Genomic DNA, 20,867 nt, shown 5'->3' with positions numbered 1-20,867 from the left:
CCTAAGCCTCTCTCCATAATCCCAGGCCAGAGAAATACTCATGTCCCAGGGGGTTCTAAAGTCAAATGTAATGGAGATACGTCCACATATATCAACATGAATGCTGAACCTCCAAACATTCCATTAATAGCTTATGTAAGTATTATATTTCCTGGTAACACAAGGAAATTCCAGATGGCTCTTATCCTAACCCATTTGGTCTCCCTCCTCTTGAAATCTCCCTTTACAAATGTCATGCAGCTCATGTAGTCAACATAAGGAGGGATTTTTTTTTTTCTCCCCTAGCTGCCTATCACATTCACTACATCATCTGCTGGCCCTCTCTGGGAGGTAGCAGGGTGTAACATTTTCTTACTTTTGTACAGGGTTACCTGTTTAAAAATTCAGGTCTATTTAGTCAAAGACTATTTCATCCAAAGGGGTTATATTAATTGCCATATTAGCCAGTGCAAGCTCACCAACACTACAACTTTCATCCTTCATTCTTCTTAAGGATCTAAGTTGTTGCAAAATGGTCTCCTGTGTACCCTATGGTACTGACACCTTTTACATGATTTTGTATTAGTAGAGTTTAAGGAAAGTTTCATTATCTCTTTACCTTAAACCAAAATCATTTATAACAGTTACAGAATCAAACCCCTTTCTCTAGAGAAGGGCAGTCACATGGCCCCTTCAGCCATAGTATTCTTGTTTGGGTGCAGTCAGTTTGATGACACCCTACCAAAGCCAAGGTGGCCAACCCAGGCTCTTTTTAGAGCACTGCCAGAGCAGAAGGGCAGGAAGGTGCTACCTCACACTGCTTGGACTGAAATCCTAGCTCACCAACCTAGCTCTGTGACTGTGAGCTTGTGATGAATTTTCTGTTTTATTTCATCTGTGCAATGGGGATGACATTGAATCTATCTCCTGAAGGCTTCTGGAAGTCGACATGACCACACTACACTTCATATACATGCAGGGACATCCCAGTTTAGGGCAAGAAATGTTGCCATGGCATGAGTCTGGCAGAGGGTGGTTAGTGGCTGTCAGCCTAGTGGTATATCAAAATGCCTGGGGGAGCTTATTAAAAAATAAGAGGGGCAGACTCCTCCCTGGAGACTGAGGGGAACTGGACCAGAGGTAGATCTAGCCTTTGTAGGTCTGAAAGCTCCTCAGTCCAATTCTTAGGTGCAGCCAAGATGGGTAACCACAGACCAAGATGCTAAGGCAGTCAGAGAGGGAGAGATGGTGAGCTGGGAATGTGCTTTTTAACCTAACTCATCAAGCCCTTGTTCTTCCCCTCCTAGAATGGCCCAATTCCTTTCTCAGCTACATTTCTGTACACTTATGCTACTCTAACTCAGACTTAAGGAAAGCACTTGTTAAAGAGAAATTTCTTTTCAAGGGAATAAACAATTGAGCTTTTTGTGATATCTGGGGAAAGATACCCCCAAAGGAGAAGTCTGGGTCCCTCACAATTCAAAGCCTCTAAACAAACAATGATCACAGGCAGCCTCTGGTCACCAGTGTTGGCATGGCACTTGGAACCCAGCGGGCATGAAGATGCTGAGGGGCTGGGGGGGACACAGCCATGGGCATAAGAGCAATCATTTATATGGGGCAAGCTTTTGGGGTTCATGGTAGAAGTCCTCCTGACCTTTGGGTCCAGGCCTTTGGCCTCTACGCCACAGGAGTCCCCAGGATCTTCTTGCACAGGAGCCTCTACCCTGAGTAGGACAGACCAATTGATGCAAGTTCCAGATGGGTCTTCTGAGATAACAGGATAAAAATGGAGAAAGATGAGAATCTCAAGGATACCTTTTTCAGGTTTAAGTCCTATTTTTCAAAAACAAACATATGCTTTCTTGAAGTAAGCCCTCAAACATATTCTGAACTGAGCTAACCAAGTCACAGAACTTGTATGTCAACTGCCCAGTCATGGGTCATGGATAGGCTATAAAACATAAGTTAAACCTTGAATATCCTATGTTGAATTAGACCCAAAAAGGTCCGATATTTTCTAGTCTAATTCAAATAACAAGTGCCATAATCACCTTTCTATATAGGCTAACAGAATGAAGGCTGTGTGAAATCTACAGTTTTATTTCTTCCAAATGCATTCCAGTCCTGGTACTCAATAGTCATACAATGGTGCTGATAATGGAGGGGGAAGGAGAAAAGTGGCAGAGTCATCAAGCTAGCCTTCCTCAGCCCAAAAGCTGATGCTAGCTGGAGAAAAAAGGTGCTCCCAAGCATCGCTAGCAAGCATCTGGGGTACAGCAACAATCATTAATACTACATTCTGTCCTATGTTCACAATCCCATCAATGCCCCTCTCGGGCTGCAAAGCAGTGAGGGGCTTGTAATCCACTAGGTTAAAGAAATGGAACTAGAGGCAGGGAGCGGTGGCTCATGCCTGTAATCCCAGCACTTTAGGAGGCTGAGGCAGGCAATCACCTGTGGTATTTTTAGTAGAGACACGGTTTTACCATGTTGGCCAGGCTGGTAAACATGGTGAAACCCTGTCTCTACGAAAATTACAAAAAATTAGCTGGGCCTGGTGGCCTGCACCTGTAATCCCAGCTACCTAGGAGGCTGAGGCAGGAGAATGGCTTGGACCCAGGAGATGGAGGTTGCAGTGAGCTGAGATCATGCCCCTGTATTCTAGGCTGGGTGACAGAGCAAGACTCCATGTTTAAAAAAAAAAAAAGGAACTAGACCAACAAGGGCAACAAATGGATTAAGCATTTAACTGGGTAGGATTATTTTGAAGGATGCACAATACAGTTCTGCAATGGAGGAGCAGGACAGGGGTGATGTGTGCCACGGGCTGGTATAGTTAGGAAAGACTTCATGGAGACCAAGCTGCCAGAATGAAGAGGAAGAGAAGGCCAGCCAGCGGCTGGATATCCAAGGTGCTGGTGGAGGCAGCAGACACACCAAGTAGCATGAAGGGGAAAGGTTAGCAAAAGGTGGCATAGAGGCTGGGTGCAGTGGCTCATGCCTGTAATCCCAGCACTTTGGGAGGCTGAGGTGGGCGGATCACTTGAGGTCAGGAGTTCGAAACCAGCCTGGCTAACATGGTGAAACTCCTTCTCTACTAAAAATACAAAAATTAGCCGGGTGTGGTGGTGGGCACCTGCAATCCCAGTTATTCAGGAGGTTGAGGCAGGAGAATTGCTTGAACCCAGAAGGCGGAGGTTGCAGTGAGCGAAGATGGTGCCACTGCACTCCAACCTGGGTGACAGAGTGAGACTCTTTCTCAAAAAAAACAAAAAAGGGCAGCATAGGGTTACATGGTTGGGTATTATTGTCCACTCACATGACCATCACATAAACTTAACAACTATTTAGTGATTACCCTCTGTTTTGGTAGCAGCTGTCATGCCCACAGTTTAGTTTCTGGCACACAGCATCCAAGCAGTCACTATGGTTTACTGACATTTTTGGGTTACTACCTGAAATTTTATTTTTTTTCTGGAAGAGTTTCCCTAACCCCTACACCAAAGCCCAGTCTTGTGGCTATGTGCTTCCAGGCAAAACTTCATTAATTTCACAAATACTTAATTGAGTATGTATCATGAAGGTATCCCAAAAGAACCTAGTCCTAAAAGATGTAGTGTCTCTTCTCATGGAGTTCCAGTAGTTATACTAGGGACCCTACATTCACAGCCACAGGTAAGTGCCCTGAAGGAGAGGAGCATCACAGGACTCCAAAAAAAAAGAAGAAAGGGAGGAGACTGGACCTATGCCTCTCCACTTTGTGTCAGACCTCAGCTTGTTATCCTGTGAACAGCAAACCTCAGTAGCAACCCACACTGCCTGGAAACCCTCAGCAAATATTAAAACATCTATTCAATATTAACACTTATATTCACCAACAAATACAGGGGCAATTACTGTTTCAGGAAGGCAGATTAAAGTATAGTTTGATGGCCTTTAACAGTGCAGAAAATTGAAGAAAAAAACAGTTAATGCCTTTAAAAATCATTATAATGAAGGAGACTCGAGGGACTCTGAACCACAGAAAGGTGGAGTTGGGCCGGAACGCTTCCTTTGGTCAATAATAGGTGAATAACTATGTCATTAAGAAAAGGACTTCTTGCAAAAGAACAGCTTAATCCCAGGAAAAGGAAAGAGTAAAAGGTTACATTAAGGGAATCAGGGATAATCTCTATCAATTACCCAGAGCCTTTCCTGTTAGGGAAGTCTCAGAAGAAGAACAGGAAAAGAGCTGGGTCATGATCCAGGGTGCTTATGCTTTGTTTTATGATCCAGGAGTTTGGCAGTCTGGTTTGTGGGTAAGTGAAGAGAGCTGTAACTACAAGCACTATGTAACCCCACAAATAAGCAGGTAATTGTAGAATATGCCAACATTGGCTCAAGAGGCACCCAGCTATCAGGCAGGCATGGAGAACTGGCTGGCATTTTGAGGCTAAACAAATCAAACTGCATACCTACCAGGTGGCTGGGACAATTGGAAAGACTGGTGAGCCAAATCCAGAAGAGGGACCACAAACCACTCCCTTTAGAGGAAAGAGTTCTGGCCAGATGACCCCACATGGAATAAATGACTGATCCTGCTTCTCCAGTACCTGGGAGTCAATGTGGTGCACTAGAGGAGACTGAGCCTGCTTCTCTATTCCTGGGAGACAATGCAGCACACCCAAGGAGAGACTGAGGCCTGCTTCTCCATTCTTTGGAGCTAATATTGCCCACCCTAGGCAACTGAGACTGCTTCTCCATGCCTGGGAGTTAATGTATCCCATGCAAGGGAACCAGCCTGCTCTCCACTCCTGGGAGCCAATGTAGACCACTTGAAAGTCACTGCAGTCCTCATGCCAGGGAGACAGAGAGGGTCTCTTAGGCAACAGGGACCTTGACTATGGTCCATCTGAATCAAGTGTCCCTCAGTCCTGGAGTGGGATGAAAGCATACCTAGTCCCATGCCCAGGATTTGGAAAGGAGGCATGACTTTCCTGAGGTCAGAGTGTGCTGGCAGCAGGGGAGGGTGTTCCATCAGAGCCAACTGCTTCCTGTCAACCCTGCCCCCACTTCCGTCGAGTCCATTAGGTTTTATAATATTGAAGATTTTTTGTTTTGGGGAAATAAATCAGAATTTAGGGGACTCCAATGTTAGTTTTTCAAAAATAACTTTAAAATATATTTAATCAGGGTCTACTAGTAAACACATAAATATTTTCTGTATGATTTCAAGCAATTTTTATCAGAATTTCAATACCAGAGATTTGAAGCCAAGCATTTAAGTAAAGAATTTTTTAAAAACCAATTTGTTGGAGGTGGGAGGGGGGTGGAGGATGAGAAATTACTTAATGGGCACAATATATATAATTCAGGTAATGGCTACACTAAAAGGCCTGACTTCACCACTATGCAATACATCTATGTAACGAAATCATACTGGTACCCCATAAATTTAGACCCAAAACACTGTGATTTGTTACAGGAAAGCTGACTATAAAGGGCCTGCTAGCAGGCAAGTGTATGGCAGCTTACAAGGGAGATGGAATCTTGAAAAGAAGGGTAAATTAAAATATTTTCAAATATGCCAGTTGAGTTCACTTAATAAATTTTAAAGTGAGTACTTCTGTAACAACAATAAATTCTCCAACCTACTGAGATTGCTTCTAAGGGGACTGGGACATCTGCATAACTCAAACTTGTAAGTCGTACAGCTGACTAAAGGCAGGGTTGTGGGTTTTTTTCCCCAATCTGAAACTTCACGAAATAATATAAAGTCAGGGTTTTTAACTGCTGGACACATAGTCACATACCTAACCCTGTTCTCACGCTATCCTGAGAACATGCTACACCAGATCCAGTGATGGGCAGGGATCAACCAAGACTCAGAAATACCATGCTCCCCAAGTCTGCAGTCCTACTTCAGTTTTAGCCTTAAGAGAAAGTGTGTCTGGGATCAGGATCTGATAATCAAGAGGAGGGTAGGTTTGGGGGTCACGTTAACAGCTAACAGATGAAGTTACAGATTAACTTTTCACTGCAATTAGTTGGTTAATGTACAATTTGCAGGTAACTTCAATCGTCCTGGCCCAAGATCAGAGAAAAGAAAGCAGTGTTCTCTTTTCGTCCTTAAAAGGAATGAACTACTGATATACACAATCCACATGAATGTATCTCAAAATAATTATGCTGAGTCAAAGAAACCAGTACATATTGCATGATTCCATGCATGTAAAATTCTATAAAATGCACACTAGTGTACAGTAGGAGAAAGCAGATCAGTAGTTGTCTGGGATTTGGCAGGGAAGCTAGGAAAATGAGGCAGGGACTTTAAAGGGGAACTGAGGGAATTTTGGGGGAGTGACAGATATGTTCATCTTGACTGTGGTGATGTTATCATGGGTGTGTGTGTGTGTGGATATAGGTCAAACCTTATCAAATTGTTCACTTTAAATATGTGCTGTTTATCAAATGTCTATTACACTTCAATAAAGATTAAAACAAGGCTGGGTGAGGTGGCTTATACCTGTAATCCCAGCACTTTGGGAGGCAGAGGTGGGTGGATCATTTGAGGGCAGGAGTTCGAGACCCGGCCTCTACTAAATATGCAAAAATTAGCCGGGCGTGGTGGTGCATGCCTGTAATCCCAAGTACTCAGGAGGCTGAGGTAGGAGAATATGTTGAACCCAGGAGGGAAGTTGCAGTGAGCCAAAATTGTGCTACTGCACTCCAACATAGAGGACAGAAATAGGATCTGTCTCCAAAAAAAAAGGTTAAAACAAGGAGAGATTCTTTTTCCATTATTGCCCCTTATTGCTTCAAAGCAAAACTATTTTGACACAAACAACCTTTTACCATGTGAATGCATTTAGTTTTAGTTAATATAGGAAAATTCCAAAGCCAGATTTTAAAAATTATGCAAACCGAACAAAATAATACCTCCTCCTGATTATCTACTAAAACTGACTCAGTATTGTATTGTATTGTATTGTATTGTATTGTATTGTATTGTATTGTATTGTATTGTATTGTATTTTTTTTGAGACAGAATTTTGCTCATTTCCCTGGCTGGAGTGCAATAACACGACCTTGGCTCATTGCTACCTTCGTCTCCCATGTTCAAGTGATTCTCCTGCCTCAGCCTCCCCAGTAGCTGGGATTATGGTATTTTAAAACAAAGCCCTTCTCAATGAAATCTGGATGAATGGGTAAGTTAGACCATCAGAACAGAGCCCAGCTGGTCTCTGGGAGGCAGGCAGACCCCAGGTCAGCAGACATGAGTATACAGTGGGATGTCTTAATTTCTCATCCATGCATTCAACCAACCATGGATGGAAAATACTCGGAAAAGAAAAAGGATGGTTGCAGCCAGGCAAGGTGGCTCACACCTGTAATCCTACCATTTTGGGAGTCTGAGGAGGGCAGATTGCCTGAGCTCAGGAGTTAGAGACCAGCCTGGGGAACATGGTGAAACTCCATCTCTACTAAAATACAAAAAAATCAGCCGGACATGGTGACGTACACCTGTAGTTCCAGCTACTCAGAAGGCTGAGGCACAAGAATTACTTGAACCCGGGAGGCAGAAGTTGCAGTGAGCCAAGATCGTGCCATTGTACTCCAGCCTAGGTGACAAAGCAAAACTCTGTCTTGAAAAAATAAATAAATAAGATGGTTGTGTCTGTACTAAATGTGACTTTTTTCTTGTCATTTATTCCCTAAACAATGCTTTATAACAACTATTTATTAATACATAGCACTTACTTACATTGTATTAGGTATCATAAAGTAATCAGAGATGATTTAGAGTTTACAGGGGGATGTGTATTGATTATATACAAATTGTATCGCCATTTTATATAAGGTGCTTGAGCATCCATGGCTTTTAGTATCCATTGGTGGGGCGGGGGGTGGGGTTTGCAACCAATCTCCTATGGATGTCAAGGGACAACTGTACTTCATCAAGATAAGGATAACAAAGGTGGGGGAGTAGAGTGCATACTTTCTAATCCTGCCCACAGTCAGGGGAGCCCAATGGCCTGAGGGAAATCCCCACTTCTTAGTTCCAGTTCTATCACACTTACTGATATCCTCAGGCAAGTATTAAGTTAGGCAAGACATTTAATATTTGATCCCTAGTTTCCTCATCTGCAGAACTGAGACAGTGATTGTACTTTACAGGGTTTTGAGGGGATCAAATAGTTCATGGGTGTAAAGTACTTGGTGTAGTTTAGGTACATGGTAGGCACCAATTAATGATTACTAATCACTGACCTAGTATTAAATAAATCATGGCACTAAGGTATTAATTGCTGCAAATCAGACAGTACTGCTTTGAGAAAAAGGACTCTCATCTGAATTTTGAACTGGGTATTATCAATTTCTTTAGTAATCGCTTTAGCTTTGTGTCATGAATGCAAGTGGTACTACTTCTCCCTACACTACCTTCACCTTTTGGATGGAACGTAATTAAAATAATTCTGTAATATAATAACAAATGGGTCTTCAGAATTTAAATTGTTCTGTTGTAATCTTCGATCTTTCCTAGCTCAACTGGAAGGAAGTTACATGATTGACCCAAAGTATCAAATATCTTCTCCTGCCAAGTGTCACAAGACATTCACACCTCTTGGAGTAAAGAAAATGACCACAGTATTTTATGATTCCTTCCAACAAGAAATTGAGTTTGTTTTTCAACTCCTTGAATTTAGTCTTGGCCACATGAGTTGCTTTGGTCAACGGGACATGAGCAAATATAATGCCAGCAGAAGCGTGAAAAGTGCTTGAAGAGATCAAATAGTTCATAGGTGTTCATGCTTGCCCTCTCTTGCTGCTGGAAACCCTGAGAACTATCATCTAAGAAGCCTAGGCTAGTCTACTGGATAGGAGACCACATGTTAAGAGGGCCCGGCTATCCTAGGTGAGGCCCCAAACTCGTGAGTGAAGCCATTCTAGATCACTCAGTCCCAGAGGAACCACCAGGTGACCACAAAGATCAACCAGGCTGACCCAGATCAGAAGAACTACTCAGCTAACCCACAGAATCATGACCAATGAAAATGATTGCTGTTGTTAAGGTGCTATGTTTTAAGGGCAGTTTATTATGCAGCAAAGGCTAACTGATACACCTGTGCTAAATGAATACACAAGGCAAAAAATACTACCTCACCCGTGCGGTTGTCTGTAGTAGTGCTATTCTACCAGCCTGTTTACATTGCTCTGTACTCTGAAGCCTGTTTGTTTTCTTCTCTCTGAGGTCTTCAAGTTCCCTTCACTAACTCTTACATGGTCCCACTCAATCGTTTTCCTTGAAGTCCTGTGTTAGACCCCTTTTCTCTTCTTACGCTGTACTCTTTCTGGACAAGCTCATTCCAGACTCCTGGTCTGAATACACACTCCCCTATCTAATGACTTCTCAACCTTCATCTCTACCCACGACCCTTTTTGGGGCTAGAGTTCAAAGGGCTCCAGTTCAAAGTCAAAGTCAGGGCTCTAGTCCTGATCAAAGTCAGAGTCGCCAACTTTCTCCCAAACCGACATTGCTTGTCTTGGGTTAAAGGAATCACCATCATGCAAATCTAGAAACCAAAATCTTCTTCCTCTCTTCTCACTACTCCTTCCCCTGCCTCTCTCTACATCCAATCTCCACAGTGAATCACTCTCAAGTGGGCTCTCCCTTTGCATCCCTGCTACCCTGTAATGCAGCAGTTTCTGTCTCCAACCTTTTTCCAGTTCATTCCATACATGATGCCCTAAGCTGTCCTCTTATCCTCAGATTCAAGTCTCAATTCCTTATCATGTTCAAGACTCTCCTTTGGGTCCAGTCTGGATCCAGTCTACCAGTCTGCCCTCCGTGCCCACACTATTTGCCCTCTAAGCACCAGATGCTCCACCCACACAGTTCCCCCATTTCTGAAAAGTTACGGCAAACATCTTCCAGCTATTGCACAGGTTTTCATGTTACCTCAGTTGCTCTCCTGGACCCTTCGTTACCTCTCAAAGCCCTTCCCATGCTTAAGAACACATCTAAAAGTCACTTTTCTCTGCAAAACCTTGCCCTATTTTTCTGTAACAATTTCCATACCAGTGTAGCTTCTGGGTGAGCCCCTCTTATGAATCTTTTCTCCACTCACCCTGGTTGACGGAATGTAAGCTTTCTGTTTTCATGTCCCATTCATAGGCTTAGAGTGGCCACATTTTCTTTCCTAGCATGCCCAGGACAGCCCCAGTTTACATTTCTCCTCCCACCATAAGTAATAATAATAGCATCCCCTTCCATTCTCAAAGTGTCTCAGCTTGGATGACAAAAGATATGGTCACCCTAAATTGGTCTTACAGTGTTTGACATGATCAGACTATACAAGTATATAATTCAACCTTTCTCTGTTCCCTCTTCATATTTATTTTTTGACTGTCAGAAATTATTTGTCTGTGTTCACACTTGATTTGCTCAACTTTCCACATACAACCTGGATTGTCTTCCTCACTGCAGTTTAAAAATCACACAACACAGACAGCAAACTCAATTGTCCACAGGGCCCACATGTAAGATTCATGGCAATGGATGTGCTGCGGCAGTGTGAGGAAGACAGCAGAGTGGTGGGCACCGTGGCAGACTGGACAGTGCATGCCTGCCTGATGGGGGCGACTTCCAGGCAGCTGGGGCTTCCTTTACTAGGAGGAATGGGGCACCAGCATTGCCAGACCTTCTGATTTTTCAAGAGAAGGTAGAAATGTGGATTTTTTTTCTTTGAAGACTCAGTCTCACTCTTATTTGCCAGGCTAGAGTGCAATGGCATGATCTCGGCTCACTGCAACCTGTGCCTCCCGGGTTTCGAGTGATTCTCCTGCCTCAGCCTCCCAGGTAGCTGGGATTACAGGCACCCGCCACCACACCCTGCTAATTTTGTATTTTTAGTAGAGACAGGGTTTCACCATGTTGGCCAAGCTGATCTCAAACTCCTGGCCTCAGGTGATCTGCCTGTCTCAGCCTCCCAAAGTGCTGAGATTACAGGTGTGAGCCACCGTGCCTGACCAGAAATGTGGATTTTTATATTAAATCTTCCAATTCAAGTGTTGGCAACTAATTTACACTTTAAATTACTGCACAGGTGTATCCTGTGTGGCTTATGCCTCTTTGGCCCTCATAAAACTGACAGATCTCTGCCTGGAAAACATCCCACCTTTGGAAATGGAAACAGACAAGTAGGCTCCAGAGGCTGAGCCTGTCTCTGACACTCAATGGCTCTGTCCTTAACGCCATCTGCAGGGGGAAAAAGAGTTGCTGTCTGAATTTCGTAGAGAATATAGGGAGCAGACAACCTTCCTTTCCAGGCAAGTGATACTTTTCCTTCCCACTTCAAGTTTCTTGGATGAAAACAAGCTGCAGAGATGGCTTTAGTGCAACTGGGCACAACCCCTAGGATGCTACAGGTGCTTGACGTAGGAAGAAGTTTCTCCAGGTGAGCAATGCTTTGAGATACAGCAGCCCTACTCTGCTCATAGCTCATCCCAACATAAGCCAGCTCTCTCAGCTTCTGGCAACTTCTTTAAATCTGAATATGGAAACATTTCCTTTGAAACTCCCTGGTTAATCAGTAATCACTCTTAAATACTAAGAGGTCATGCACATATTAAAGAACAAATACACTTTTGTTTTCATGGCCTTAACAGGTAATCTGCAAAAATCCCTAAATTCAAGCTCTGTCAAGTCCTATTGGGTCCTTAAATTAACCTTTACTGAACTAGTAAAAGGATGGTCTCATTCAGGCTTTCTCTACGATAATTATTCAGTGTTAGCAAGACTTTAATTAGTAGAACAAAGGCAGTGGGTTCTAGTAGAACCTTTTATTTGCTAGAGCTCCCACCCCCTGCCCTAGCAAAATCTTGTTTCCTTAATTCACTATTTTCTAAAGAGAAAGTTCTAACCCATTACAACCTGTCTCTAGGCTTTCACCTTTCTTCTTCACCTTTCTTCAAGGCGGTTTACATACCAATTCACCTCCCAGAATGCACCTGTCAGGGGCTACTTCTTTGGTCTGATCTTTAGATCTTCATGTGAACATGAGGTCAATGCACTGTGCAGGTCTGCATGAACTATGGTAACAACCTTCACTAGCACGAGAGACATCATTTAGTAATGATCACTTGATCTCTTGCAATGTTATTCATTTCAGAGTATAAGATAAAACTCTTATCAGCCAAGCCAGTTTCAGTTTTGATCAGTTTTTTTATTCCCTCTTTCTTTCCTTCCTTCTCTTCATTTTTGTTTTTTTGGGGGAGTAGAAATGAGAGTCTCACTATATTGCCCAGGTTGGTCTCGAATTCCTGGGTTCAAGCTATTCTCCTGCATCAGCCTCCCCAAGTGCTGGTATTACAGGCATGAATCGCCATGCCCGGCCTTTCCTTTCCTTCTTACCCTCCCCTACCTTTTTGTTTGTTTGTTTTTGAGAATGGGTCTCACTCTTATCACCCAGGCTGGAGTGCAGTGGTACAGCTCACTACAACCTCTGCCTTGCGGGCTCAAGCAATTCTCCTGCCTCAGCTTCCCAAGTAGCTCAGACTATACCATTGCACCCTGCTAATTTTTGTACTTGTTGTAGAGACAGAGTTTCACCATGTTGGCCAGGCTAATATAGAACTCCTGGGCTCAAGCAATCTGCCCACCTCGGCCACCCAAAGTGCTGGGATTACAGGTGTGAGCCATCATTACTGGCTGTTCCTTCCCTTCTTAAAACCATGGAAGATGGAAAGAAATCTGGAAGAAAGAATTTTTTTTTTTTTTTTTTTTTTTTTTTTGACGGAATCTTGCTCTATCACCCAGGAGGGAGTGCAGTCATGCAATCTTGGCTCATTGGAACCTTCAACTCTCAGGTTCAAGTGATTCTCCCACCTCAACCTCCCAAGTAACTGGGACTACAGGCCTGTGCCACCATGCCTGGCTGATTTTTGTATTTTTAATAGCAATGGGGTTTTGGCATGTTGGCCAGGCTGGTCTTGAACTCCTGACCTCAGGTGATCTGCCCACCTTGGTCTCCCAAAGTGTTGGGATTACAGACGTGAGCCACTGTGCCCAGCCTGGAAGTAAGAGTATTAACTTAAAGCAAAAAAATCAAAACTGAATTTCAATTAAACTTTGGACTTCTTAGGCTCACTAAACATTAAAACAATTCAAACTGATAAGTTATAGGCAATTATTAGAAAAATAAAGGTTTTACATATGCATCCTTTTGTATCACATAGCATATTACGCAAGTTTCAGAGGATTTAAAAGGAACTGCCACACAACAGTCAAGTAGAGAATCTTTAACGAGATACCTAAAATAAAGCAGCTAACTTTCTGTAAAACTTGAGTGCCTTCATTTTATTACTTAGCAGACAGGAGGCAGATATTAATACTTATATGGTAGCAAAGTGCTGTTTGATGGGTTAGAAAGTGACAGAATGACAGGAAGCATCAGAGCACACCCCAGCTTGCAGATGTGTCAAAGAACAGATGAGGGAGTGGAGGCAGGCAAACTCTGATGTGGGGGGTAAGGGGGTGGCAAACTTTCCCTCTCTTCTTTCAGGAACCTTGACTCTGAGCTCTTGGCTCAAGGCAACCTATGCAGAGAAATGCCTTGCAGCTGCATCACAATCTGAGGTTGCCCTGTTTGTTGTGTTTGTGCTTACTTGCTTTTATCTCTGTGTCCCCTCTACTGACCAGGAGCCACAGGAGGGCTGTGAATTTACCTACTTTAATAAGTATCAGCAGTGCTTATGAATGAATTGCAAAAAACAGTCTGTACTTTACACTGAGCTACAAAAGGGTAATACTTAGTCAAGCTCACTGCATCCAGGTTACCTTTTTTTTTTTTTTTTTGAGATGGAGTTTCGCTCTTGTTACCCAGGCTGGAGTACAATGGCGTGATCTCGGCTCACCGCAACCTCCGCCTCCTGGGTTCAGGCAATTCTCCTGCCTCAGCCTCCTGAGTAGCTGGGATTACAGGCGTGCGCCACCATGCCCAGCTAATTTTTTGTATTTTTAATAGAGACAGGGTTTCGCCATGTTGACCAGGATGGTCTCGATCTCTTGACCTCGTGATCCACCCGCCTCGGCCTCCCAAAGTGCTGGGATTACAGGCGTGAGCCACCGCAGGCTACCTTTAAGTGCAGCTAGGAGGCTGAAGCATCTCTGCTTTCAGTCAGACATGGAGTGGCAGGGAGATGGTCTGTAAGCCTAGTTTCTGAGCAGCTGCAGCTACTGAACTGCTCTTGGTTTAGGGGGTCCCACCTACATCAGGAATCACATCACCCAAGCCTGTACTACAACTCCTGCAGGCCAGGGGGCTACAGCCACTCAGGGAACCAGCAGAGATATTCAGGGCATAAATGAGTGACTTCAGATGACTGAACATCATCAAATGTGTCACTAAATGAGGGGGTAAGGGGTAAGACACGACCCCAAAGCAAGAAAACCATCAGTGACAATTACAGTGACATGTCTCAGCTCTTCCTGAGGACAAGATTTTGGCTGGGATTCTTACTGTTGTCACAGCAACACTTGGAATGGCTGTGTGACTTTACAGCGGTGACACAGAAATGACCAGGACAGATGGAAAAATCCAGGGAAAAGCTATTTAGGGGATAATATTGAGACTATTAAGACTTTCATAATGTTTTTCTCTGAACACAGACATTTTAAACATTATTAGCAATGCAAGGCCATCCTGGGGAAGGCTACCACCAATATTCTGTGAAGCCCGTGGTTGCTTATGCTAGAGCATCACGCTCAACCCAACCAGGCTTCTAGGCCTACCCCATCCAGTGCCTCATGCTAATGAAGCAGCATTGCCAAAAATCCATTATTATTCAATTTACTCCATATAATCACACTTTTATGGCCTATACAGGTAATCTAAAAATCTGTGATACAGTCTGGTTCTTGACATCTGAGTCCCCTTTCAAAACTACTGTCATAAATTTAGCCAGGAATGAGTCAAGCTGTTCATTAGGTACAAGTGCAAGTCGACATCCAAATTATCAGGGACCCTCTCCTAACACCATTTTGGTTGGATACAGCTTTAAGTTACCTGTAAGTGTAACTTGGCAAAGATTTTTTCAATAATAGCGAAGGGTAAAACTTGCCACCACATCTTCCCATTTTATCAGCACACGTCCCAAGGAACCAAGGAATAAAATCGAAGACAAAAGGGTAATGTGTTGTCTTGCCTTATCTTTTTAGAGGGATCAATGCTGCATCTACAAACCCAGTTTTCTTTTTAGTCCTGGATGTACCTGTTTCTCAATGACTTTAAGTGGTTTCTAGAAGCTTCACGAAAATTAAACTGAGAAGCCAGAACAGGGGAAGTTACTAGCATGGAAGGGATACTCTTCATAGTCATCATTTTGCCCAATAACAAACAGAATGGGCCATTTTTCTCCCAAGTTGAAGTGGCCTGACCACAAGCAGAGTGCTGAAAAAGAAACATCTTGGGATTCCCTGAAAGCTAACTTTAGACAGCATGAGCAAGCTGAGGACTTCTGGGAAATAAATGCAGCAGACATATTTGTCTAGCATGTGGCAACCAGGAATGGGCGGCTCTTCAACAGCACTGGGCTTCCCAACAATGAGGGGGTAGGGGCAGACTCTTGGTCAGGAACCTGTCAGTCATGTAGAACTGTATCAACTACCATCAGTAGGCTTAAGTAACTCAAAGGACAGAACTGATGAAAAGAGCAGGAGGTCTGGAGCTAACCTGGGACAGAGCCATGGCTAGTGTCTGTAGCTTAGCACTCCCCCTGCTCCCACCCCAGCCGAGTCTCAATGTATTCATCTTTAAAGCAGTGTAGTTTATCAACCAGCTCACAGAATTATAAATATTAGAGATGATTCTGTCTGGACAGAGCCCAGTCTGAGACTCAGAATGCAGCTGTGATTAGGAAGAAGCATCCTTTCTACATTAGACTAAAAAATGTTTAATTCCCCTTCACAAGTTTTTGAGGTCACTTAGACAAAAGCATCCTGTAGTAAGCAGTGAATTTAACAGGTAAGTTAACAGCCCTCGATGGGGGCCCTTCCTACACCTACGAATGTGAAGGATGCTGAAAGGTACAGCCTTGTTTTCACTTCAGTTATCCACAACTATCTAAAATTGATTCTGTCATTCACTGACCAACTCGATACTTTGTGCCCAAAAAGCTCTACTCAGCTGCCTTTCCAGGGCCACAGAGAAATGATATTGAGCAGAATCATTAGTTCTAAGACCCTGAGGATACTGGGTAAGTCAATGGTGCACCCACAACAAAACAACACTGGCGTGGGCAGGTTCTCCACACATGCAGTACTTCTGGATGTTTTGAGAACTAAGGTGATCGATTTGAAAAAGAGTGTAGTCCCTCTGCCTCACTGTTTAGATCCAGTAGTGAAGACCCAAGTGGAAGGCTGTGAAGAGGGCTCCGCACCCATTTCAATTGGACCTTGGCCCTAGTGTCTTGGAGCTACAGTTCTCCCTTGCTGTTTTGCATTTTGTTCACACTGCTGTTCTCCTTTGGAAGTTAGAAAACTTCACTTGCACTCTAAGCACGGATTTGAGTGTCTCATGGGGTAGGGGCAACATAAGACCCAACTTGGCCAGTGACTTCAAACGACTTGGCCAATCCAGGTGACCCAGCTGCTCCAGCCCAGACCAAGCCTTTTGTTTTGGATTAGGCTGGTTGCGGGGTCCCCCGGCTGTGGTGGGCCCACATTGTCGGCTTGTTGCTTCTTTCCCAAAAGAGGATCTTGTTACAAAGAGAAGCTGGAAATTTCTTTGCACACAAGCAGAGACATGGTGGCCCTGCAAAGGCCCCAGGGTAAGGATTAAAGAAAAACAAAATAGAAACCCTTCCATCTCTAATTAGGGTCTTCATTTGCCAAAGTGCCATTCCCCAGCGGGAGGATTTACATTCAGGCTGTTGCTTGGAAAACGTCTCCCAGCAGGTTGGTTCCTCGGTTCAGGCTCCTTTGAGCCAACAGTTTCTGGTTACTTGGAGGAGAGCTGCCTGCATATTGTTTTAACTGGCCTGGCTTCTGCAGCCAGCTTAGCTGTGTGAACAATCTCCCATTCAGAACCTAAAGATAAAAGCATAGTTTGGTTGAAAAATCTTTTATATTTAATTTTTTTTTTTAACTTGTGAATTATAGGTTTTAGAGCTAGCATTATTTCTCTCATACACAAGAGTGTTTTTCCCCCTCTGCCTTTGGTTCTCTGCCAGCCAAGGCTGCATCCTGGAGTTCGGCCAGCCGCCAGTCCCCACTTCCTTGCCATTCACACCATGGGGCTGGTGGCAGCTGGCCATGGAGACGGACAGGAGCACCCCATTTGTAAGAGGTTGACCACAGAATAGTGTAGCCAGCCTGCTGGACCCCTGCAGCCAGCCTAGGGCACCTTTTGTACACTTCCTCATCATTCTTTGTATTCACAACAGCATTTCTTCTTGCATATCAAGACTCCAAGAGGCTAGCCAGGGAAGCAAGAATTCTTTTTCTTTCTGAAATTCTCAGGACAATAGTAAATTATAAACCAAGGCTGAGTAGGAAGATATGTTTGTGTAACTTTCTATGTGTTTAAAACAAAAAAAGGTAGATAGAGATGAATTAAGGAGCAAGCAAATAAAAAAGAGAAGATATAGCAAAGGCACAGACAACAAAAGAAAAAGTGGGTAAAGTGGGCTTCATTAATAGTAAAAACTTTTGGCCAGGCAAGGTGACTCACTTGAAGTCAGGGGTTGGAGACCAGCCTGGCCAACATGGTGAAACCCCATCTCTACTAAAAATAGAAAAATTAGCTGGGAATGGTGGTAGGGACCTGAAATCCCTGCTACTTGGGAGGCTGAGAAGCACGAGAATTGCTTGAACCTGGGAGGCGGAGGTTTCAGTGAGCTAAGATGGCATCATTGCATTCTAGCCTGGGTGCAGAGTGAGACTCTGTCTCAACAAACAAAAAAAGAGAAAAAACTTTTGTGTATCAAAGGATACTGTCAACGGAATGAAAAGGCAAGCCACAGGATGGGAAAGAACATTTCATATATATCAGATAAGGGATCAATACACAGAATATATATGGTAGCATTATCTACAGTAACCAAAAGGTGGAAACAACCTAAGTGTCCATAGATACATGAATGAATAACCAAAATGGGGTATATAGATACAATGAGATGTATATAATTCCGCCATAAAAAGGAATAAAATTCTGATACATACTACAAGAGTGAACCTTGAAGGCATCATGCCATGTGAAAGAAGCCAGTCACAAAAGGACAAAAAAAGGACTCCACTCACATGAGATACCTGGAGTAATCAAATTCCTAGAGACGGAAAGTAGAATGGTGGTTGCCAGGGGCTGTGGGGAGGCAGAAATGAGGAGTCTATGTTTAACAGGAAAGCAGTTTCAGTTTAGGAAAAGGAAAAAGTTCTGGAGATGGTCAGTGATGATGGGTGCATAGCACAGTGAATGTGCTTAAAGCCACTGAACTTGTATACTTAAAGGTCCTTAAAATGGTAAAGCTTAAATGATATAAATTTAACCACAATTTTAAAGATAAAAAGAGAAGATTCAAGGTAAAAGAAAGAGGACCATGGGGGTGGGGGTGGAATTAGAGGCCTGTTTGTTTTTTATGTTGATTGGGCAACTTTTACCAAGTCCCAAGTTAGTTAATGTATATAAAAATCCTCTTGGATTTTAAGTTTTAAGGTCTCTAATATATTACAAAGCTTTATTCCTTTTACTTAAATTTCTACAAAACAGTAATACACAGCAATATCATGGAAATGACCAGACTGGCAATCTATTTCTAGGCCTAAGCACATCCTGTTTCCTCCCTCCACTGCACACTACTCTTCTGAATGTCTCTTTTTTTGAATTTATTTTTTTAAACTCTACTCTTGTGACAGATTATTCTGCATGGCTCTTGATGCACTCCCTGGAAATGCCTTCCTTATCAAGAGGACCTTCTCCTGCCCACTAAACCACCAGGCCCAGTCAAGTTGCTCTTCTCCTAGGCTCTGGGATATGCCACGTTACTTCTGCTCCTGCCAGCCCTACTCCTGGAATTTCCTTCATCTCTTCCATACTCCAAATCCAGCCAGTATTAAAAGTTGAGTTTCATCTCTTCTGTGAAGCCATCCTTACTGACACACTATTGGTCCAGAAAGACCTTTAGGAAAAAGGAATGTCTAAACCAAGATCTGAAGGATCCTGTTCCGATTCCTTCCTCACAGCGGCCCTGTGGTACCAAGGAGGGAGGCTGGAGTGCTGTGAGCACTGCAAAGTTGGTTGCTGAACATCAAGGGATCAGGGCAACAAGAGCAAAAAAATGTTTGGCTAGCTCTAGTTCTGAGACAGAAGATGAATTTAACATCCTGGACATGAGCACACCTTAAATTATAAACCCTAGCCCAACAGCAGTATAAATCTTCTTAGTCAACAAAAAAGAGTAACTGACTACCTAGATTATCACAGCTACAGAGGTTTTTTTTTTTTTTTTTTTTTTTTTTAGACAGAATCTCGCTCTGTCGCCCAGTCTGGAGTGCAGTGGTGCGATCTCAGCTCACTGCAACCTCTGCCTCCTGGGTTCAAGTGATTCTCCTGCCTCAGCCTCCTGGGTAGCTGGGACTACGGGCACGTGCCACCATGCCTGGCTAATTTTTTTCTATTTTTAGTAGAGACGGGGTTTCACCATGTTAGCCAGGATGGTCTTGGTCTTCTGACCTTGTGATCTGCCTGCCTCAGCCTCCCAAAGTGCTGGGATTACAGGCATGAACCACTGCGCCCAACCGCAGCTACAGAATTTAAACAACAGAACTGCATTAGAGAATCAATTGTGAGTGATACTGGATGTCCAACTTTCCCTAGTCCTTCTGGTTAAAGCTGCCAACAGGTATAGTTGTTGGTGTTACCAATGAAAAACCAATAATCTCCTGAAAAACCACTAATTAAGTCAAGATCAATCATCAATGTGCTCTCCACATGCACAGGTGTGAATGAGTCCTAGGCCATCTCCTCCCTTTCCCTATTAAGGAAAACAGAACTTATTTATTCAGCCTTGAAGTCTCTTTCCTAGTCTCTTCAAGACACGCATCTGGCATCTAAAACAGTCAAAGTAAATCATGCCATTGTTAACTTCTGCAGGTCATCTTAGATAAAAGAATCTTGGGAGAGTTGGCTCAGAACACGGAATAAGCAAAGCCATCACTGTCAGGGAGAGCACAAACAGGGTCATCAGCAAACTCGTTCCCTGGGGACTACACAGCCATGACCCAGTGCTCTGAAATGTGTGGCTGTGGTGCCCTGGCCAGACTCTGAACTATTCAGGATCTTTGACTCTCGCTAGTAAGAATACAATCTGCTTATCAAATAAGACACAGTGATGATGACATTTTCGAACACAGATTAATTGTGCCAACCTCTCTCATTTCCTTCCTCATTGTTTGAGCATACAAATGAGAAAAGTACAATTTCAGGTAATTTTGCAAAAAGGAAAGAAATAAAATTTCTATGAAAGGGGCAAATGAACAAAAGAAAAAGGGGAGCTATGATATAAATATTACAAAAGGGAAATATTGGTAGCAAATTAAAAGCTATAGGAGAGATCTGATTTTTAGAGATGAGGATTTGCTTTGTTGCCCAGGCTGGAGTGCAGTGGTGCAATCACAGCTCACTGCAGCCCCAAACTCCTGGGCTCAAGCGATCCTCCTGCCTCAGCCTCCTGAGTAGCTACACTATAGGTGGGTGCCACCAGGTCCAGCTAGTTAAAAAAAATTTTTTTGTAGAGATGGGAGTCTTGACATATTTCCCAGGCTGGTCTTGAACTCCTGGCCTCAAGCAATTCCCCTGCCTTGGCTTCCCAAAGTGCTGGATTACAGATGTGAGCCACCGTGTGTGGCC

General features: G+C 43.5%; 1 protein-coding gene across 8 annotated transcripts in view; it reads right to left on the bottom strand.

Moving 5' to 3' along the window:
• ZNRF3 (zinc and ring finger 3) overlaps window positions 1–20,867 on the bottom strand; it is a 241,112-nt gene that overhangs the window by 29,296 nt on the left and 190,949 nt on the right. For 2 of the 8 annotated variants that reach the window (XM_035268400.3, XM_035268404.3), the window contains exon 3: window positions 1,637–1,749. The exons of the other annotated variants lie outside the window; for them this stretch is intronic. In XM_035268400.3, coding sequence (XP_035124291.1) covers window positions 1,637–1,749 — 113 coding nt within the window. The remainder of the gene's footprint in view (window positions 1–1,636; window positions 1,750–20,867) is intronic. 8 annotated transcript variants of the gene reach the window in all.

The sequence above is a fragment of the Callithrix jacchus genome, chromosome 1, assembly GCF_049354715.1.
Source record: "Callithrix jacchus isolate 240 chromosome 1, calJac240_pri, whole genome shotgun sequence".
NCBI classification, from domain to species: Eukaryota; Metazoa; Chordata; class Mammalia; order Primates; family Cebidae; genus Callithrix; species Callithrix jacchus.
Note: the sequence above shows the minus strand (reverse complement) of the source record. Positions and strands in the feature narration are given on the sequence as shown.